Source organism: Capricornis sumatraensis, chromosome 12, assembly GCF_032405125.1.
Source record: "Capricornis sumatraensis isolate serow.1 chromosome 12, serow.2, whole genome shotgun sequence".
In the NCBI taxonomy this organism is placed as follows: domain Eukaryota; kingdom Metazoa; phylum Chordata; class Mammalia; order Artiodactyla; family Bovidae; genus Capricornis; species Capricornis sumatraensis.
In genome coordinates this window covers 79563891-79584420 of record NC_091080.1, presented here as the reverse complement: position 1 = coordinate 79584420, position 20530 = coordinate 79563891, and the positions used below count along the sequence as shown (strand labels likewise).

The 20530-nt window shown below is 42.5% G+C and overlaps 1 protein-coding gene across 1 annotated transcript in view; it reads right to left on the bottom strand.

Annotated features, from left to right (window-relative positions):
* LOC138088944 (ATP-binding cassette sub-family C member 4-like) overlaps nucleotides 1-20127 on the bottom strand; it is a 143920-nt gene extending 123793 nt beyond the window's left edge. Inside the window, exons 1-5 of the mRNA XM_068984201.1 lie at nucleotides 20057-20127; nucleotides 19311-19431; nucleotides 10513-10737; nucleotides 3058-3145; nucleotides 1115-1280 (exon numbers count right to left, since the gene is read on the bottom strand). Of these exons, the coding sequence (XP_068840302.1) occupies nucleotides 1115-1280; nucleotides 3058-3145; nucleotides 10513-10737; nucleotides 19311-19431; nucleotides 20057-20112 (656 nt within the window). The 5' untranslated portion in view covers nucleotides 20113-20127. The remainder of the gene's footprint in view (nucleotides 1-1114; nucleotides 1281-3057; nucleotides 3146-10512; nucleotides 10738-19310; nucleotides 19432-20056) is intronic.
* Nucleotides 20128-20530: the final 403 nt, after the last annotated feature.

Here is a 20530-nt window from a genome sequence, read left to right as displayed (position 1 = left end):
AGCAGCAGCAGCAGGGGGCACAGAGAGGGACCAGGGATCGATGATTCCCTACAGCTCTTCTGTGCTGACATCACAGGAAGGTCCTTCTCAAAGTGCAAGTGGAGAAAAAGACTTCTAGAAGTCAACCATTCAGCCTAATTCAAAGAGTAACTCGGAGAACTCGCATTACTGGCTGAGGAAGACCCAAAGTAAGTCAGGTATAAACTCTCTGCCCAAGGAGGTCGCAGTTGGGCAGGGAAGGCAAAAAGACACTGAATCTAGTGGGAAGACAGTGTCTGTGCTGTGATAAAATAGGAGTGAAATGCTGGGGAGCAGAAAAGATAGGGCTGTTAATTCCACTGGGAAAGCAGAGCAAGAGCTTCAGAGACCTGGTACCATTGGAACAGGGCCTCGAAGGATAAGGAACATCTCTCCACAGCAGACAGGAAAGGGAATTTCAAATAGACAAAAATATCACATGTAAAGTCATAAAAAAAAAGAAAAACAGGAAAAATCTCAAGGGAAAAAAAAAACAACTTCAAAGAGCACAGCACCTCCATCACCTGACAGCCTGGACAACGACCCACCTCCAACCCTCTGGGACCTGCTTTAGGTGTATCTCATCACCATTAGGTCCTTCATCACCAGCCACTGTTCTATCACATATTCCGCTGGGACTGTAGGGCTTTACTAAGACACAGTTAATTGAGGTTGGCCTTGTCCTTCAGGCACTTATAAGTTAATGGAAACACTGATTTAAAAACAAGACATGAAAATAGGTACCTGAAAATTGCTCTAACATAAGAATAACAAAAATACATGCAGCTAAATTTAAGCCTATAGGATTATTACTATTTAATAAAGTTTACATAACGTCAATGTAGGTACATTCTGCTTAAGGACACTCCACTTATTCAGCTATGGTAGTGGGAGGAGCCAGCGAGTGCCATCTCCTTTCCCTCTTCAAGATCAGCCTTCAGCTTAAGGTTGAAGCCTCCACCTGCAAAGCCTGAAGGGTCTACAATGCACTCAAAGAAGAGACCAGAGAAGGCATTGGTTTGAACACAAGCACCAAGCAGACGCTGCATGTTACTAAGCACATATCACCCATTTTTTAAATCAGTGTTTCTCTTACCGAAGTGATGAAAACAACACCCCGAAGCAGCTTTGCAAAAGCAGAAGAATAATGAGAACCGCCATCCCGGCAAAACATGACATTCCTATTTCCATCCAGAGCAGGGCAGTCACTGCGACAGTCTGCAGTGGTCCCATCCACAGATAGTGCAAGAACACTGTTACCTTAAAAGAGAAAGACAAAGCCTTCTTAGGACTGCATACAATAAAACCAGTCAGGACACAGTGTGGAGACAATCTACTCTGAAGGAACAGACAGGAATCTAAACAGAAATGATCTCAGTGAGTTTTACACCTGCTGAAGCAGAAATCCAAGCGTCCACCCCAAGTGACGCTGTTCCAGGGCAGCACAGGGCCGGCCTCAGGGACATCCAGGGAGAACCCGACCAGCACCACTGACAGAAGATGTTGATTTTGTCCACAACATAGATGAGCTCAGGGCTTCCTCAAACTCTCTCTGTCCCAAAATTCAGCCCCATCTCCCCAGAAGAGCCTGTATTATGGTACATACCACACTTTCCAACAACTGCTTGTGCATTTACCTTTCAGACAGGCTATTGCCTTTCCAGGGCAGAAATTAACGCTTATTCATCCTTCAAATTAAGTAGAGGCCTTACCTAATGTTTGATGAACGAATAATTGAAGGAGAAGTGAAAACATTAGTCGCTTAATCATCCAGCTCTTTGCAACCCCATGACTATAGGCCACCAGGCTCCTCTGTCCATGGAATTATCCTGGCATGATAACTGGAGCAGGGTGCCATTTCCTTCTCCAGGGAATGTTCCTGACCCAGGGATCAAACCCGGGCCTCCTCCTTTGCAGGTGGACTCTTTACCATCTGAGCTACCAGGGAAGCTCCCAAACTTAAAGGCAGGATCATCCAGGAAAGAGAACTGTTCTATGCAGATCTGGCCAACAGCTGCAACACCCTGGTAACGTGATCTGTTCATAAGGTAAGTGTGAAATGAGTATGATGGGACAGCAGAGGGAAGGCTGTGCATGGCTTGATACCACCCACTTGGCATATTCCTCAAAGGCTCTCTGTGAAGCAGCACTGAACAGGGTGCAAAGAAAGAACAATCCCTGCCAACCAGGCCTTCATCATCCAGAGGAGGAGGAAGACAATTCAGGAAGCAACACTGACACCGCATGCCAAGAAGGGCCACTACGAAATTTCTATGCAGGACCTCTACGAACACTAACCAAGCTGTCCAAGAACACCACTGCCTGCCTATTACTGAAGTATATTGCAGACAATGTCAGAAAAACAAACTTCTCATCTACAGGACAAAACATATTATCACATCTAAGTTGCATACAGAGGAAATGAGCATTGGATAAAGAGAACCCTTGTCTTATGTCCTCAACAGAACGCTGACTGACACCAAACCCTGGCACCTGGCATCCCAATAAGCTAAATCCAGTAACAAGAAGGATGGGAAATTGTGGGGCCCTAAATGGGAAACCTTGAAAAAAGAAGGGCTAGCTTTGTGGTTTAGAGCTAAGATGGCGCCTGGCGGACGAGATGAGGGCGTGGTGTAAGTTGTTTGTTAAAACTTTTGATTGGTTCTCTTGATTTCCATGCACGTGGATAGCAAGTGATCACCATAGACTCTTGTTACAATGAAGCACATGACGACTTGACCTTTAATGTGATTAGTACAACTATGGCATATTACAAGTTGACCTTTAATGTGATCCGTCCAACCCTCGCAAAACCCCCTTGCTTGCCTATATAAACCAAGTGTTTGTGGCAATAAAGCAGAACTGCTTAGATGGAACCCCTGCCGCGTCTGATTGTCTCTTGCTCATCAAGGGGCTGGGTTGGCGGACAGCAGGCTCACCTCTCCTGGGGACCCCTCAGCTTTGCTGAGGGAAGTTCCACTGCCTCTCTCTTTCTGAGGAGCGCTCCCCCCCCCCCCCCGGAAATGGAAGAGGATCCCTCAGGAAACCTGTTCACATCGTTGGACATCAGGTTGACTATCTGGCCTGTGGTGGTCTTCCCCATGGTGGAGCTACTCAGGTGAAGTGACTGAAATTAGAGAAAGATACAGAGAATCGGATTCCTACAGTGATACCAAGTCATTCTGAGAACATAGCAAAATGGAGTGTGTTTTCATTGGGTCTTGTGTGGTGTCAGGACGAGAAGAATGATGCCTGAAAGCAGGGCTTTGGGGACCCATGTTCATCCTTAGACAATTCAATGTGGCGGCAGCCCTGCCCACAAGGACAGCAAAGTGGGGAGCGGGAGACAGAAGCAAAACCCTCCCTCCTGTTTCTCAGTGAACTTGGACCTGCCTGAAGGATAAATGAATGTAGGTTTAGACTTATGAACCAACTAAGTAATTTTCAGCCAAAACCTAAACAGCATATTAAAAAGCAGAGACATCATTATGCCAAGAAAGGTCCATATAGTCAAAGCTATGTTCTTTCCAGTAGTCATGTACTGATGTGAGAGCTGGACCATAAAGAAGGCTGAGCACCGAAGAATTGATGCTTTTGAAATGTGGTTCTAGAGAAGACTCTTGAAAGTCCCCTGGACAGCTAGGAGATCCAACCACTCAAACCTAAAGAAGATAAACCCTGAATACTCCTTGTAAGGACTGATACTGAAACTGAAGCTCCAACAGTTTGGCTGCCTGATGCCAAGAGCTGACTCATTGGAGAAGATCCTTAATGCTGAGAAACATTAAGGACAGGAGGAGGAGGGGGCAACAGAGGATGAGATAGTTGGATGGCATCCTTGACTCAATGGATATGAGTCTGTGCAAACTCCAGGAGATAATAAACGACAGCGAAGGCTGATGTGCTGCAGTCCATGGGGTCACAGAGTTGGATAGGACTTAGCAACTGAACAACAACAAGATGAAAGTGGAGAGGCCGCCTTAAGGAAAGAGATTAGGGGACTTGGACTATAAATCTGGTCACTCATTAATACCAGGCGTGACACCATTTAAACACTCTGGTCTTAGTTTCCTCATTCTAAAACTAACCAGTATACTATTCAAAACACTAATCCTGTGAGGAAACTATGTTCTTAACGCCAGTCTGCTGACTTTACAAAAAGACACACACTGTGCTGTACAATCCCTTGATTTGATAAAAAGCTCTGAAAAATTCCCTAGAGAACTGAGAAACCTGAACAGACCACCTTGAGCTGTTTCAACAGACCATCAACTGGAGCCACGGATCCAAACGAAATATCATGGTTCATAAATTCTTTCTATTTAGTCTTCAACTAAACAGAAAAATCAATGCTCAAGAGAAAATTTAAAATGATGTAACCACAATGGAAGAGAGTATGGCATTTCCTCAAAAACCAAACATGAAATTGGTTCACAGCATAGCAATTTCATTTCCCAGAATATACCCAGAATAACTTACAGCATGAATTTCACTGGTCATTTGTGCACCCTGTTCATAGCACCATTATGTACAACAGTCGAAAGGTAGAAACAACTCAAATGTCCACTCACAGATAAATAGATACACAGTCAGTCAGTCAGTACTCAAACTCAAGTCCATCATGTCGGTGATGCCATCAAACCATCTCATTCTCTGTCATCCCCTTCTCCTCCTGCCTTCAATCTTCCCCAGCATCAGGGTCTTTTCCAATGAGTCAGTTCTTTGCATCAGGTGGCCAAACTATTGGAGTTTCAACTTCAGCATCAGTCCTTCCAATGAATATTCAGGGTGGACTTCCTTTAGGATGGACTGGTTGGATCTCCTTGCAGTCCAAGGGACTCTCAGGAGTCGTCTCAAACACCACAGTTCAAAAGCATCAATTATTTGGCACTCAGCTTTCTTTGGATTCCAACTCTCATCCAAACATGACTACTGGAAAAATCATAGCTTTGACTAGACAGACCTTTGTTGGCAAAGTAATGTCTCTGCTTTTTCATGTCTATGCTGTCTAGATTGATCATAGCTTTTCTTCCAAAGAGCAAGTATCATTTAATTTCATGGCTGCAATCACCATCTGCAGTGATGTTGGAGTCCAAAAAAATAAAATCTCTCACTCTCTCCATTGTTTCCCCATCTATTTGCTATGAAGTGATGGGATCAGATGCCATGATTGTAATTTTCTGAATGTTGAGTATTAAACCAGCTTTTTCACTCTCCTCTTTCACCTTCATCAAGAGACTCTTTAGTTCTTCTTTGCTTTCTGGCATAAGGCTGGTGTCATCTGCGTATCTGAGGTATTGATATTTCTCCTGGCAATCTTGATTCCAGCCTGTGCTTCATTCAGCCCGGCATTTCTCATGATGTGCTCGCTATAAGTTAAATAAACAGGGTGACAATATACAGCCTTGATGTACTTCTTTCCCAATTTGGAACCAGTCTGTTGTTCCATGTCTGATTCTAACTATTGCTTCTAACTACTGCATATAAATTTCTGAGGAGGCGGGGTCAAGTGGTCTGCTATTCCCATCTCTTAAAGAATTTTCCACAGTTTATGGTAATCCACACAGTCAAAAGCTTTGGCATAGTCAATAAAGCAAAAGTAGATGTATTTCTGGAACTCTCTTCCTTTTTTGATGATGCAACAGAGCTTGGCAATTTGACCTCAGGTTCCTCTGCCTTTTCTAAATTCACCTTGAACATTTGGAAGTTCACAGTTCACGTGCTCTTGAAGCTTGGATTGTAGAATTTTGAGCATTACTTTGCTAGCATGTGAGGTGAGTTCAACTGTGGGGTAGTTTGAACATTCCTTGGCATTGCTTTCTTTGGGATTGGAATGAAAACTGACCTTTTCCAGTCCTGTGGCCACTGCTGATTTTCCAAACTTGCTGGCATATTGAGTGCAGCACTTTCAGAGCATCATCTTTTAGGATTTGAAATAGTTCACCTGGAATTCCATCACCTCCACTAGTTTTGTTCATAGTGATGCTTTCTAAGGCCCACTTGACTTCACATTCCAGGATGTCTGGCTCTCGTCCAGTGATCACACCATCATGGTTATCTGGGTCATGAAGATCTTTTTAGTATATTTCTTCTGTGTATTGGTGCCACCCCTTCCTAATATCTTTTGCTTCTGTTAGGTCCATATCATTTCTGTCCTTTATTGTGCCGATCTTTGCATGAAATGTTCCCTTGGTATCTGTAATTTTCTTAAAGAGATCTCTAGTCTTTCCCATTCTATTGTTTTCCTTTATTTGTTTGCATTGATCACTGAGGAAGGCATTCCTATTTCTCCTTGCTATTCTTTGGAACTCTGAATTCGAATGAGTATATCTTTGCTTTTCTCCTTTGTCTTTAGCTTCTCTTCTTTTCTCAGCTATTTTCAGGGTCTCCTCAGACAACCATTTTGCCTTGTTGCATTTCTTTTTCTTGGGAACGATCTTGATCATGGCCACCTGTACAATGTCAAGAACCCCCATCCATAGTTCTTCAGGCAGTTTGTCTATCAGATCTAATCCCTTGAATCTATTTGTAACTTCCACTGTATAATCATAAGGGATTTGATTTAGGTCATACCTGAATCAGTTTAGTTCAGTTTAGTCTCTCAGTTGCGTCCAACTCTTTGCAACCCCATGGACTGCAGCACGCCAGGCCTCCCTGTCTATCACCAACTCCCGGAGTTTACTCAAACTCATGTCCATTGAGTCTGTGATGCCATCCAACCATCTCATCCTCTGGCATCCCCTTCTCCTCGACCTTAAATCTCTCCTAACATCAGGGTCTTTTCAAATGAGTCACTTCTTCACATCAGGTGGGCAAAGTATTGGAGTTTCAGCTTCCGCATCAGTCCTTCCAAAGAACACTCAGGACTGATCTCCTTTGGGATGGACTGGTTGGATCTCCTTGCTCTCCAAGGGACTCTCAAGATTCTTCTCCAACACCACAGTTCAAAAGCATCAATTCTTCAGCGCTCAGCTTTCTTGATAATCAAACTCTCACACCCATACATGACTACTGGAAAAACCATAGCCTTGACTAAATGGACCTTTGTTGGCAAAGTAATGTGTCTGCTTTTCAATATGCTGTCTAGTTTGGTCATAACTTTCCTTCCAAGGGAAAGCGTCTTTTAGTTTCATGGCTGCAGTCACCATTTGCAGTGATTTTGGAGCGCCCCAAAATAAAGTATCTTACTGTTTCCCCATCTATTTGCCATAAAGTGATGGGACCAGATGTCATGATATTAGTTTTCTCAATGTTTTCCCTACTTTCTTCAACTTATGTGTGATTTTGCCAATGAGGATATACACAATGTTGTATATACATGTGAAGGAATATGATTCACCTTTTAAAAGGACTTAAATTCTGACATCTGTTCCAACATGGATGAATCTTGAAGATATTGTACTACATGACATAAAATAATAAACATTGCATAATTTCATTTAAATGAGGGACCTAGAGGAGTCAAATTCACAGAAAAACATAGTAGAGTCATGATGACGAAGAGGAGGTGACTGGGGAGTGAGTATTTAATTAGTGCAGAGGTTACGTTTTGGAAGAAGAAAAAATTCTGAATATGCAGAGTGGTGATGGCTGCACAAGAATGTGAATGTATTTAATGTCACTAAATGTTGCACTTAAAAACCGTTAAAATGATAAATCTTATGTTGTGTATATTTTACCACAATTGTTTAAATTATGAACCAAAGCTAAAAGTAATTTTATCAAAAGGTAAATAAATGACAAATCATCTTTATATATGATACATCTCCCAAAATCATTCAAAATCACAAGCTATGACTATGAGCTTAGCAGCCATCCCATTTCTAACACCCAATCTGATTTCTCCCCAGGACCAGGGGTCAGGAGGCGGAGCCTAAGCATGAACCACAGAAGTTCATAGGGGCATTTCAGAGCTGCTCAGCAGCCCCAGCTTTGCCCTAAGAAATCAGCCCACCTGTTACCTGCATCTCAGTAGGAATCTAGATGCAAGGCTGTCCACGAGGAAATTCCCATGTTTCTGGAATTTCAGGTTATATACACAGTTTCTGACTTTGCAAGAAACAATTATTTTAGGCTAATTAAGCCAGTAAATGAACACTTAGGGATATGTTCACATTCACATAAGCAACATACAAGGTCAGATCACATTTCCCAAAAAAAGCATTCCAAAGTGTTAGTGGGAAGAGGAAGAAAACCAGTGGACACTGGCTCACCTGTGCAGCAAAGAAAGAGCTTTGTTTGACTAAACCATCATCTCAAATCTAACTTAAGGTTTTCACAGTACAGTTCTGGTGAAATTTACTGCATACTTATGGGAGCTAAGCATGATCTGGAAAGATAAACATCTAGCTATTTCTTGAGGGGGTTGGGGGCTCCAAAATCACTGCAGATGGTGACTGCAGCCATGAAATTAAAAGACGCTTGCTCCTTGGATGAGAAGCTATGACAAACCTCAGTTCAGTTCAGTTCAGTTGCTCAGTCTGACAACCCTAGAGAGCATATTAAGAAGCAGAGTCATTACTTTGCCAGCAAAGATCCATCTAGTCAAAGCTATGGTTTTCCACTAATCATGTATGGATGTGAGAGTCTGACTATAAAGAAAGCTAAGCACTGAAGAATTGATGTTTTTGAACTGTGGTGTTGGAGAAGACTCTTGAGAGTCCCTTGAACTGCAAGGAGATCCAACTAGTCCATCCTAAAGGAAATCAGTCCTGAATATTCATTGGAAGGGCTGATTCTGAAGGTGAAACTCCAATATTTGGCTACCTGATGTGAAGAACTGACTCATTGGAAAAGACCCTGATGTGGGGAAAGATTGAAGGTGGGAGAAGAAGGGGACAACAGAGGATGAGATGGTTGGGTGGCATCACCGACTCAAAGGAAATGAGTTTGAGTAAACTCTGGGAGTTGGTGATGGACAGGGAGACCTGGTATGCTGCAGTCCAAAGAGGTCTCAAAGAGTCGGACATGACTGAGCAACTGAACTGAACTGAATTTGTGGGGAAATCTGAGTATTTTGTCTACTAAATGGTACAACAAGGTGCAAAAGAATAACAAAGATGATGATGACTGACCATGAAGACCCTTAACTAGAGGGTATGTCACCCAAGGAGAATCTGGACTCATGTGCCATAGCCAAACACAGACAGTGAGATGCCAGGGCCCTGAGTTCACAGTCCCAAGATTTAACAACATTTTACTAAAGGAAAGATGGGGAAAACATCCTACATTTTGCCCAGAAAAGTATTCCCAAGAAACAGAAGCTCTAGATAAGCAGCAAATAATAAGAGAAGCAAAACTTTTCATGTAAATTTTTTTGGTTTTAGCTTTCAATGAGGATTTTGTTTATTTGCAGTAAAAATTAAATATATTTAATATGTGCAATGTGATGTTTTGATGTAAATAAACATTGGGAAACACTACAGTAGAAAAACAAACAAACACGCCATCATCACATGTAGTTACCCTTTTGTATGTGTGGTGAGAACACTTAAGATCTACTCTCTCTGCAAATTTCAACTATAAAATACAGTTATATAATTTTTTTTTCTAAAAAAATGTAAACAGCCCAGGGCAAAGAGACATCCAAGATCAAGTTTATAAAGAGCCCTTCAGCTCATAACACTGGTGTATCTGTGGCAATTCCTTTATAAAATCACCAAAAATCCTTATTTCTTTTAAACTAGTTAAGACCAGGGTGAAGTATGGAATAATTCTGCAGCATTTCTCAATACAAAATCACTGAACACATTAAATCAGGTCTTATTAAAAGTGCTAAACTGCATACTTAAGAAAAAAGAAACACTGAATTAAATAACTTGAATGAATAGCAACAAATTCTCACCAAAATACTAAAACCAGTAAAAACAGTATATGATTTCAAGTTTCAGCCCAACATTCAGCTCTATTCTTTAATACCATTATAAACAATCATAACTATAGAATATAGTGAGCGAGTCTATGTTTGGCATGGATTCCATTTATATGCTTTTCTAGTTTACACAATTATATTCAATATGATTAGATGGGTCATTTAAAAATATAATCATTTCCTTTCTCAAATACATTTTTTGCTCCTAGATTTAATTTTATAAATCCAATCACTGAAGTTTACTTTTAAATACAACTTCAATGTAAAAGAAGGTTAATGAACAACAAAAGTTCCACAAATACAGCTATGAGATTTAAGTATGAAAACATTGAAAACCAGTTTGATAATCAGAATCCATTACAAGCTGAGTGGATATTACGCAACAACCTGTGGATAAAAGTTATCAAAGGCAGTCCTGACCCAATCTCAACACAAAACTTTTCATTACTTACTGGTAAAGTTTGCTTAAATGACAAGAACAAAATTGGCCTGATGCAAATAGCAAGCCTCTCTAGGAAGGTGTAAATGATCCCAGTTACAATTTTTTAGTTTTCAGACAACTTTCCCAAAACGTTTCTGATGCTCCAGGGGAGGTACACACCATGGTACCAAGTGACACTCACCTTGCGGTATATCATATGGCACACGGCTACCCTCAGCCTCATCCCCACGCGCTGCATGTGATAGAAGTACAAGTGGTGCAGAACGGCCCACACGAGCACGCAGGCGCTCAGCCCTGCCGCGTAGCCGTAGGCTTCGTGTAAAGCAGCAGAATCATTGGAATCATAGTTTTCAATATAACTAACCATTTTCCCCAAAAATATGGGTTGAACTACTCTGGTGCCTTCCTGAAAGAAAAAAAAAAAACCTCAATTAGAAATACAAGTGATGTCAGTTTTTCTTAATACAAGTTTTACTTTTATTGTTAGCATCTTTAAAAAGCCATCTTGAGAAAATGCTACATTCATGGCTAATCTAAAAGAAAAATGCACAGATCCACTATCTCAGAGAAGACAAAGCACACAACAGTGTTAGTTTTAATGTAAGCCAAAATCTTACAAAGACAATAAAGCCTTAGTATTGGGTTGGCCAAAAAGTTCTTTTGGTTTTTTAAGTAAAAATAAAAGGCACATTTTTCATTTTCATCAAGAACTTTGTTGAACAACCTTTTCAAAGTTCTGTTCCATTATCTTCTTCCATTTTTCAGGCAATTTCCTAATTTCATCTTCCCAAAACTTTGTATCTTTTTGAGGAAAACTCTGAATCTATTTCAGGTGCCTTTACAGTCTTCCAGAGAATTAAAATTTTCTTCCAGTAAGAGAATTTTGTAAAAAACAAAACAAATGGAAATCTGAAAGTGCAATGTCTGGTAAATATGGAAGATGAGTTACTTCCTCCAGGTCAGGCTGTAACAGTTTCTGCCTGGTCATCAAAGAAACATGTGGTCTTACATTATCCTGATGGAAGATAATGCATTTTCTGTTGACTAATTTCAGACACTTTTCATCAAGTGCTGCTTTAAGTTAATACAACTGGGAGAAGTACTCATTGGAATTAACTGTTTGGTTTTCCGGAAGAAGTCCATAATGGAGGACTCCCTTTCAGTCCCACAGTATATATAACATCAACTTCTCTTGATGAAGACTGGACTTTGATGTGGTTGGTGGTGGTTCATTTCACTTATCCCATGATCTCTTCCATTCCACATCTGTGTACAGTATCTACTTTTCATCACCCATCACAATTTGTTTTTTTAAAAAGGAGCATTTTATTAATAGTTACATATCAGTAGAGAATTGAGTGTGGAAATATGGTCAAGAAGGGTTTTTTGCCCCCTGCTTAACTTAGGTGGAAACCGAACCACAAAGTGATTAACATAAACAAAATGGTAAAATGACTTCCGATGGTTATTGTGTTTTTGTGGATATTTTGAGTATGTTGACTATCTCCCACGTGATATAACATTGATTGTTCTCAATCAATGTCTGGATTTGATCTCTATCAACTTCTACTATCAACTGGTCTACTCAACTGTGGAACATCAGACACAAAGAAACCTCCAGCACAAAACTTTTATCTTTTTTTGGCTGTGTTGAGTCTTCATTGCAGTGCACAGGCTTCTCTTGTTGGGAACTGACAGTTTAGTTGCCCTGAGACATGTAATATCTTACTTCCATGACCAGAGATCAAACTTGTGACCTCTGCATTGAAAGGCAGACTCTTAGGACCACCAGGGAAGTTCCCAGATGGGTTTTCTTTTGAAAGCTCTCTACTGTCTGTACAAAGTTGAGGCACCCACACACAAGAGGAAAGGAAGGAGAATTCAAAGCTCAAAATGTGAAGCATAACAAAAAAGCATTTTCTGCTCAACCGATTAGTGCCTGTTCAAATTATTTACAGAAAGCTGACCCAATCTCTCAAATGGATGAGGCACTCAAATGAATGAGGCATTCATATGGATGAGGCCCTCCTGTATTGCTCTACACACACATGTTCACAGGCTGTAACACCTGCCTTACCTTCCACAAGGTCACAGGAGATTTCATCTACTCCAGAGAAGAGAAGACCATGTCATAGAAGAATTATGAGTAAGATGACCATATCAGAGTAAGATGACCAGTTTTCAAGAACACAAAGGCTTACTGCTACATTTCCAGAAAGCCCCATCATTCACCCCTAGAGGTGCTAAAAGCTTAAGAAGATTCCCTCACATCATAGATTATAAAACACACTGTTAATAGAGTTTACTGAGATGGAAGTCTGGAGGCTTACACAGAGAAGCAAGAATGTCAAACTACACAAGGCAGTCCCAGCCCAGATATGATCAAGGGAAGCCCAGTGCTGCAGGCTACAAACCTGGGGATCTCCATCAGAAGCCCAGCAGTAAACCTGCCATCCCAAAGTGTCCTAAAACGGTGATTCTCTTTGGGAATCACTGCTGTCTGTTACTCAGCTCTCTATTTGGTCCTAATATCGCAATTACAGGAAAAGTAAGAGTAATGTCACCTATTTGAAGAACACTATAAATGCTACAAATCAAGCAAAAAAAATACTGCAAAATAAAGGCAGGTCATTACTGCCTAAATGTCTCAATCTTTCTGCTGAGAGACAGAATTTAATATGCCAGTTGAGCAAACAGCCTCACTAAGGAGTAATGCCAGTCTGGGACCTATAGCTTCTAATCTTCTGTCTGTTCCTAATCCTAACCCTCAATTAGTGAGGTAAAAAACAACTGAGAGTCTTCACTATCAAACTTGAAACTGGGGGCTCTCCTGATAGCTCAGTTGGTAAAGAATCCACCTGCAATGAGGAGACCCCTGTTTGACTCCTGGGTCGGGAAGATCCACTGGAGAAGGGATAGGCTACCCACTCCAGTATTCTTGGGCTTCCCTTGTGGCTCGGCTGGTAAAGAATCCACCCACAATGTGGGAGACCTGGGTTTGATCCCTGGGTTGGGAAGATCCCCTGAAGAAGGGAAAGGCTACCCACTCTGGTAGTCTGGCCTGGAGAATTCCATGGACTGTATAGTCTATGGGGTTCACAAAGAGTCAGACACAATTGAGTGACTTTCACAAACTTGAAACTAACCAAATTAAAACTTTCTGGATAAGCAGGGAGAAGATCAAAAATTTTTCCCAAAACCTTTCATCTTTGACGTCAGTCTAAGCTTGATCTGGGAAGACTCTTGAGAGTCCCTTGGACTGCAAGGAGATCCAACCAGTCCATTCTGAAGGAGATCAGCCCTGGGATTTCTTTGGAAAGAATGATGCTAAAGCAGAAACTCCAGTACTTTGGCCACCTCATGAGAAGAGTTGACTCATTGGAAAAGACTCTGAGGCTGAGAGGGATTGGGGGCAGGAGGAGAAGGGGACAACAGAAGATGAGATGGCTGGATGGCATCACCGACTCAATGGACGTGACTCTGAGTGAACCGCGGGAGTTGGTGATGGACAGGGAGGCCTGGCGTGCTGCAATTCATGGGGTCGCAAAGAGTCGGACATGACTGAGCGACTAAACTGAACTGAAGCTTGATCTGTGAATATTCTTTGCATAAGCCAATTGAGATTAGAGTTCTTATTCCTTCACAGGAATTCTTCACAACTGTGAAACCATAAAAGATTTTTAAAAGAGTCCAATACAATATGACAACGTTCGTTCAAGTTTCCACAGGAATCTCACGGTATGAGACAGACAGACAGACATTTCATGGTGCAGTCCCTTGTATTCAATCTTCTGAAAGTACTTGACTTTGGGGTCCCATTTCCTGCTTCTTAGGGGAACTTCTCAGAGGGTTAAGTGCTAAAATTTCCCTAGTCAGTATAGTTTCTCCATGACATTTTTACATGTACTTAAAAGGTTTCTTACCCAACTCCACCATCTCCACTTCATAAGAAAAATTAAGGAAACACAGAAAATAGAAACAAGCTATCAAAGAAAAAAAATGCTTGAGTGAAATATATAAGCAGAAAAGAATGAGCTTATGGAAAAAATGAATAGAGAGTTTATCTTCAGAAATGGGGGAATAGGTGACAAAAAGTAGAGCCCAGAAAGATCCAGAGCTAAGGAGGAAAAGCAGTGAATCTAGGAAAATAATAACCATTAGGATTCTAAATATAACTTCACTCCTCCTGACACAGTGGTCTTCATCCTGACTGCAGCTTAGCATTACCTGGGAGGTGTTAGGAGCACTCTGAGGCCTGAAACCCAGCCTCCAAAAACTGATATAGATTCAAATGATTAGAGACGGAGCCTGAAGTTCCCTCTCCCGAGAAGATGCTGGATGCAGAAACTAATCCCATGTAAGCATCTGCTATTCTCCTGCATCTTCAGGGCATCTGGACATGGAGGGGTCATGAACCTGCTCTGAAGGATTTACAAGTGCCACAGAGGGTTTTAACCAGAGTCCCATGTTACATATCATCCTTCTAGGAAAATTCCTTATGAATCCAAACTCTTGAAACTCCAATGATGAAATTCAGACCTTTCATTTGACACTACAGAAAAAAAGTAAATGTTTATAAAATACTAAATCTACAAAAGAAAAACATAAATCAAAATTTGTAATGTTACCTCTAAAAGGGGAGGGAGAATTAGAATGGAGCCAACAAGGATATCAGTCTTCCTTAAAAACAGCCTCTTCTGTTGGTAGAGTTTGAAAACATTATCTGTTCAGTTCAGTCACTCAGTCGTGTCTGACTCTTTGTAACCCCATGGACCACAGCACGCCAGGCCTCCCTGTCCATCACCAACTCCCGAAGCCTATTCAAGTCCATCTCCATTGAGTCTCCATCTCCAAACTCATCCTCTGTTGTCCCCTTCTCCTCCTGCCTTCAATCTTTCCCAGCAAAACATTATACAGAATTATAATTATAAAACAATAAAGTTTTAAAAAGCAATTCCTAAAATTTCAGAGTAAAATGACACAAAAGTTATATCCATCCAGTAGGCTGAGTTATACAAAAAAGAATTACTAAAAGCAGTTGTAAAAAAATAATTTGAAAACATTCTCTGTGTGATATGCCTAAGGACAATATGAACAGCAAAAAAAAAAGCTTCCAAAAGTCACATTATGGTTAATAGTGTTGATACTATACAATTTTTAAATGAGCAATTATGTTGATATTGAGAACTGGGATTAGGCATGACAGAAAAGAGAACAGATGATGAAAGAAAACAGATACCAATCTAAGAGTTAAAAGATAAAGTAAAAACACTACTGTCCTGAATCTGATTCAGATTGAAAATGCCCATATAAACTCAAGGTTTGTTTACTACAAAAAATGTATACTATCTTTGTCCAATGACAAAGCTGAGAAACAATAACCAACTCAACAGCAATGAGCACCCCTAGTGCCCAGACCATAGTCTCTAAATACCATTTCCCACTATAAGGAGCCATGGCTGCTTGGAGAAATGGAGATTCCAGGGCTAGGGAAAATTTGTACTTAAGGGTGAGCAGCTTTTTTTGTGTAAAGATAAACTAGAAATATTTTGTCACTTCAGAAAGCAAAAAATGAGCAAGGATTTCTACAGTATGCACAAAAGACAGGAGTCCTGGGAAGAGATGCATTCTATCCTTAATGGCAGAGGCTGGTTTCACAAAGGGCTTAGAAAACTCATTGCTGTTTATAGGCCATTATGGCTGAATGAGATCTCTTGAGAAAAGTCACTTCTAAAAGCCAACTTTTCTGGAAAGTAATTAAAAATTTCACTTCTAAGCAGGATTTTTATTTTTTCATCATTACAAAAGTAATCTATTTAAAAAGGAATCACCTATTTCCTTGATTTTTTAAAGAAAATGGATTGAGGGGGATTAGAGGATGAGTGAAATAGGTGAGGGAGATTTAGAGACACAAACCAGTTATGAAATAAATAAGTCGTGGAAATGTAATGTACAACATAGGGAATACAGTCAATAACATTGGGAAAATTTATATGGTAACAAAGGATAACTAGACTGATCAGGGTGATCATTTAATAATGTATAAAAATACTGAGTCACTATACTATACACTTGAAACTAATATAATATTGTAAGTCAATCATACTTCAATTTTTAAAACATTTTTTAAAGAGACAATAAAAATACAGCTTTTTAAAAAATGAATTGAAAAGCATGACCCTCATATATGTCTCAAGGTCATCACTGTGGATATTACTGACATCTGATGGCTAATGCTATGCTCTCAAGAAGAAGTAGGGCAGGTCTGCTCTGCAGGTCCCTGTCTGCTTGGCTCAATGCCCCCTCCTCCTCTCTCTTGCTCTGTGGTCCTCAGTGGTTGCTCTGAGCCCACATATCTCTGCCACCAGCAGCCACTCCTCAGCCTCCTGGTTGGAGCAGAAGTGAGGAACACATTGAAGAAAGGGTTGGGAAATAAATGCAAAGACCACTCAGCTCTCTGGGAGTGAGTCAAGGCACAAAGCCCTGAGTCCAGGCACAAAGCCCACTTTGGGATACACAGGATTCTACTTACTTCCTGATCATCAGTTGAGCTCCAGTGTAAAGATTTACACAAATATGTGCTTCCTACATTCTCCATCTAAAGCAGAAACAATCAGCAAAAGTGGCCTTGGACAAAGGTCAGTAATTAGACAAGCCCAGGCCATTTCTAAGGTTTCTGGGAAGAGGACATAAACCCTGGTCACTCTGCCCCACTCAGGGGAAGGAACTGGGTGAACCCTCTCTGGTTCTCTGAGGTCACCCCACTTACACACCAGCAGGTGGAGACCTCATCTCTCACAGAGAAGCCCTGATGACCTGGGGAGGTGGTCTCTGTGTCTCTGGTCCAGGAAGAGTCTTCAGGCCCCTCCTCTCCACCCTGAGGGCCCCGGGCAGGCGGAGACCTGTTCTCCTCACAAAGGTCCCCATGGGGGTGCACACAGGGGCCAAGGTGCTGGGAACTCGCTGGCTGTTCTGTTCTAATTAGGGGGGACCTGCACGTGCTCCAGGTTGGACATTAGCCTGGTACTGGCTTCCCCAAACATTATGATCACTCCTCAATTCGCACAGGACAGAGGTTTCACACTTTGAAATACTAACCCCAAAAGCACCCTGGACTGGCATCACCCTGCCTTTTCCCACTGTGTGCCAGGAATGCCTGTGCTGTGGTTGGTCACAGCACTGTCTGGGAACCACAGGTAACCCATGAGTCATCTGTGCCCCAGAGGAATTAAAAGAGGGCAGGAGGTAACAAAGTAAATGTGTTCATGTTTTAGAGAATCCAGAGCTGAGTTTAGATCTTCCAATACCTAAAATTATCACCGCTTAGGGATGGTAATGACTGAGTGACTTGACTTTCACTTTTCACTTTCATGCATTGGAGAAGGAGGTGGCAACCCACTCCAGTGTTCTTGCCTGGAGAATCCCAGGGACGGGGGAGCCTGGTGGGCTGCCATCTATAGTGTCACACACAGTCTGACAGGACTGAAGCGACTTAGCAGCAGCAGCAGGGATGGTAATGAGGGGAAGCTGGCTTCTTAAGAGGCTCCCGGTCCATCTGACCACAGCATGATGTTGCCGGCATCAGCATCCTAGTCAAATCTGGCACCCAGGGGACATGGTCACTTGAAATCTACTCACAATTATGATCCCAAATCCAACTTCCTACTCCAGGAAGTTCTTAGCATCTTATTTATTATATTAAACAAAGTTCAGGATGCATGTGTCTGAGACCCTGAAGACAAAGCTCTAAAGACAAGCCTTCCTGACCCTGGATGAGCTCTTAGTCATTGAGATGATCAGGCTTGTAAGTCAGAGTGCCTGAAATGGAACCTCACTTTGTCCTTTAAGCTCCCTGTAACCACAGGCAACCTATGTAATTACTTGGGTTCAGAGTCCTTTCTTCTACAATGAGGGTAATAGGAAACCTACAACTTCGCTGAGTTAGCCAAAGGAATAAAAATGTTATTACACATAAAGTGCTCGTAGCCGTTCCTGATACATAACTTATTTCGAGTAATTGCTATTGCTGCACTACTAATAGTATTGTGGCTGCCACCACCAGTACTTCTCAGTATGACCCCTTCTTACTGCCACTAGTACTTGTAGTACTACTACTGAGATGAGTTCCCCCATTTACCAGGTCCTCGACTCCCCACTTCTCCGGCATGACCGCCCAACAACCAGCCTCCTGAAAGAGGGGCCGGGGCTCTACCAGTTGCACTTTATGCAGCCCCCAGGCCTGGCCTTCCTGGATCCCCAGCAGGAAGTGTTACTGGGGCTGGACAACTGTGAAATCAACACTCCACCCCGCCCTTCACAAGGCACTGCAGTGCCTCGGTGGTCAGAGCCCTCTCTAAGGTGGCACTCTGCCCCACATTCCTGTCACCACCCTCTGGCACAATGGTCAACACACCTTTGTTATCAACGAGAGCTCTATCTCCCAGGACCACCCAGTCACCTGGGAGCTGACAGATTCTCTGTCTCTCGAGTTGTGTGGGTCAGACTTCACCTGCCCAGCTGCCCACTGGCCGCAGTGCCCTTCAATATAACACAACCTTTAAACAAGAGCCACGCCGCTCACCTGTAAACCACCTGACCCATCTCCTCACCCCAACACGATGGACTGAGGACAGCACACCCCCTTCTCCACCTAAAACACCCCTTTCAGAGCAACTGCATCTTCCATCCCTCCTGCTCCCACACACTCACAGGCCACCCGTGTCCCTAAGGCAGCACTAAGGCACTAACATAAGCTGTTATGGGAAAACCTGAAAGAACTTTCGGCCAACTTAGTACTAATCCCCTGGAGGCTCACTCCTTTAAGCTCTGTCCATTCTAAAAATAAACACAACCACTGAGCTACATCATGATGAGATTTATCCTGTGACAAACCGCTGTCCTCTCTCCCTACCATCGCATCCATCTCGGTACGGATCTGCATACACTTAAAAGCAACGCACAGCATGTAAAAATTTTTACCTCAAGAAACGTAAATATTCCCAAAACTAGACAGGATTTCCAGTAACACTTTACGATCGCTTTCATTAAGGAAGGCTCCCGTGCGTCCTTCTGGGCTCTCTTCACTTCCTGATCCCAGCGCCTGCGATGAGAAAGAGAGCGCAGTGAAGAGCAGTGTGTCCACCAAAGGGGAAAGGGGGCGGGGCGGAGTGCACTAAAGGGGAAAGGGGGCGGGGCGGAGTGCACCAAAGGGGAAAGGGGGCGGGGCGGAGTGCACCAAAGGGGGAAGGGGGCGGGGCGGAGTGGGAGACGAGCCCTCACTACAGGGCGCTCTGCAGTTGTGCGATAGGTGCTGGCTACCTGCTCACAGGCTCCTGAAAGACGAGCGGTGCAGACCCTGAAGCACCAGAAGTGGAAAAGTCCCAATTCTGGAAATAAGTTCCTTCCTAGCTTTGCTGGATTCACAGGTCATGAGCAGCTCAGAACGGCAGACACCGTCCTCAGGGACCCCACCTCCAGGGACAGAGCTCGGCCTCCAGGGCCGTGGCTGCGGGCTCCCCCCACGTCCACAGATGCACAGGAAACATAGGCTCCCCCAGCCTCCAAAGTGGGCAAAGCCCGGGGTCAGCCTGAGGGGGTGAACATGCAGTATCAGGGGAGGAGGCTCAGAAGAACCCAGAGGAAACAAAGTCCCCCCCCACCGGCACCTTTAGCCCCACGTGGAAATTCTCACTCTCCCTCCTTTCCTCCCTGCTGCCTGTGCTCACCCTTGCAGCTCTTCTCCGAGGTGCTGGGAGCGATCTTCCGGAAGCACTGAGTACATGTCATCTTGTTTTAATTTCTGTTCGTGACCAATTTTAAACAAGGGGTTTAGCCACCTGCTAAAAATTAAAAGGACAATGACATATATCCAAATTCTCTCTGCTCTGCTCAGGTGTTAAATTGTACATCCAAATTACACATCTCTAATTAGAATCCTACATTTATGGGTTTTGTTAAATAAAAACAAAAAACTACATTTTAAATATAAAGAGGTACAGGGGAATAATTAGATATGTGTTTATACACTCACTCACATACATACACAACAGTCCCTAACTCTGTAGTCTGAGAGGCCCTGGAAGCAATGGCACACTGGTAGCATTCTAGCCCCCTGATCTTGGGGTTTGGGGTAACATACACAATCACAATTTTTTTCTTGTTGTAAGAAATGTTAAGGTCTCTTATCAGCTTTCAAATAT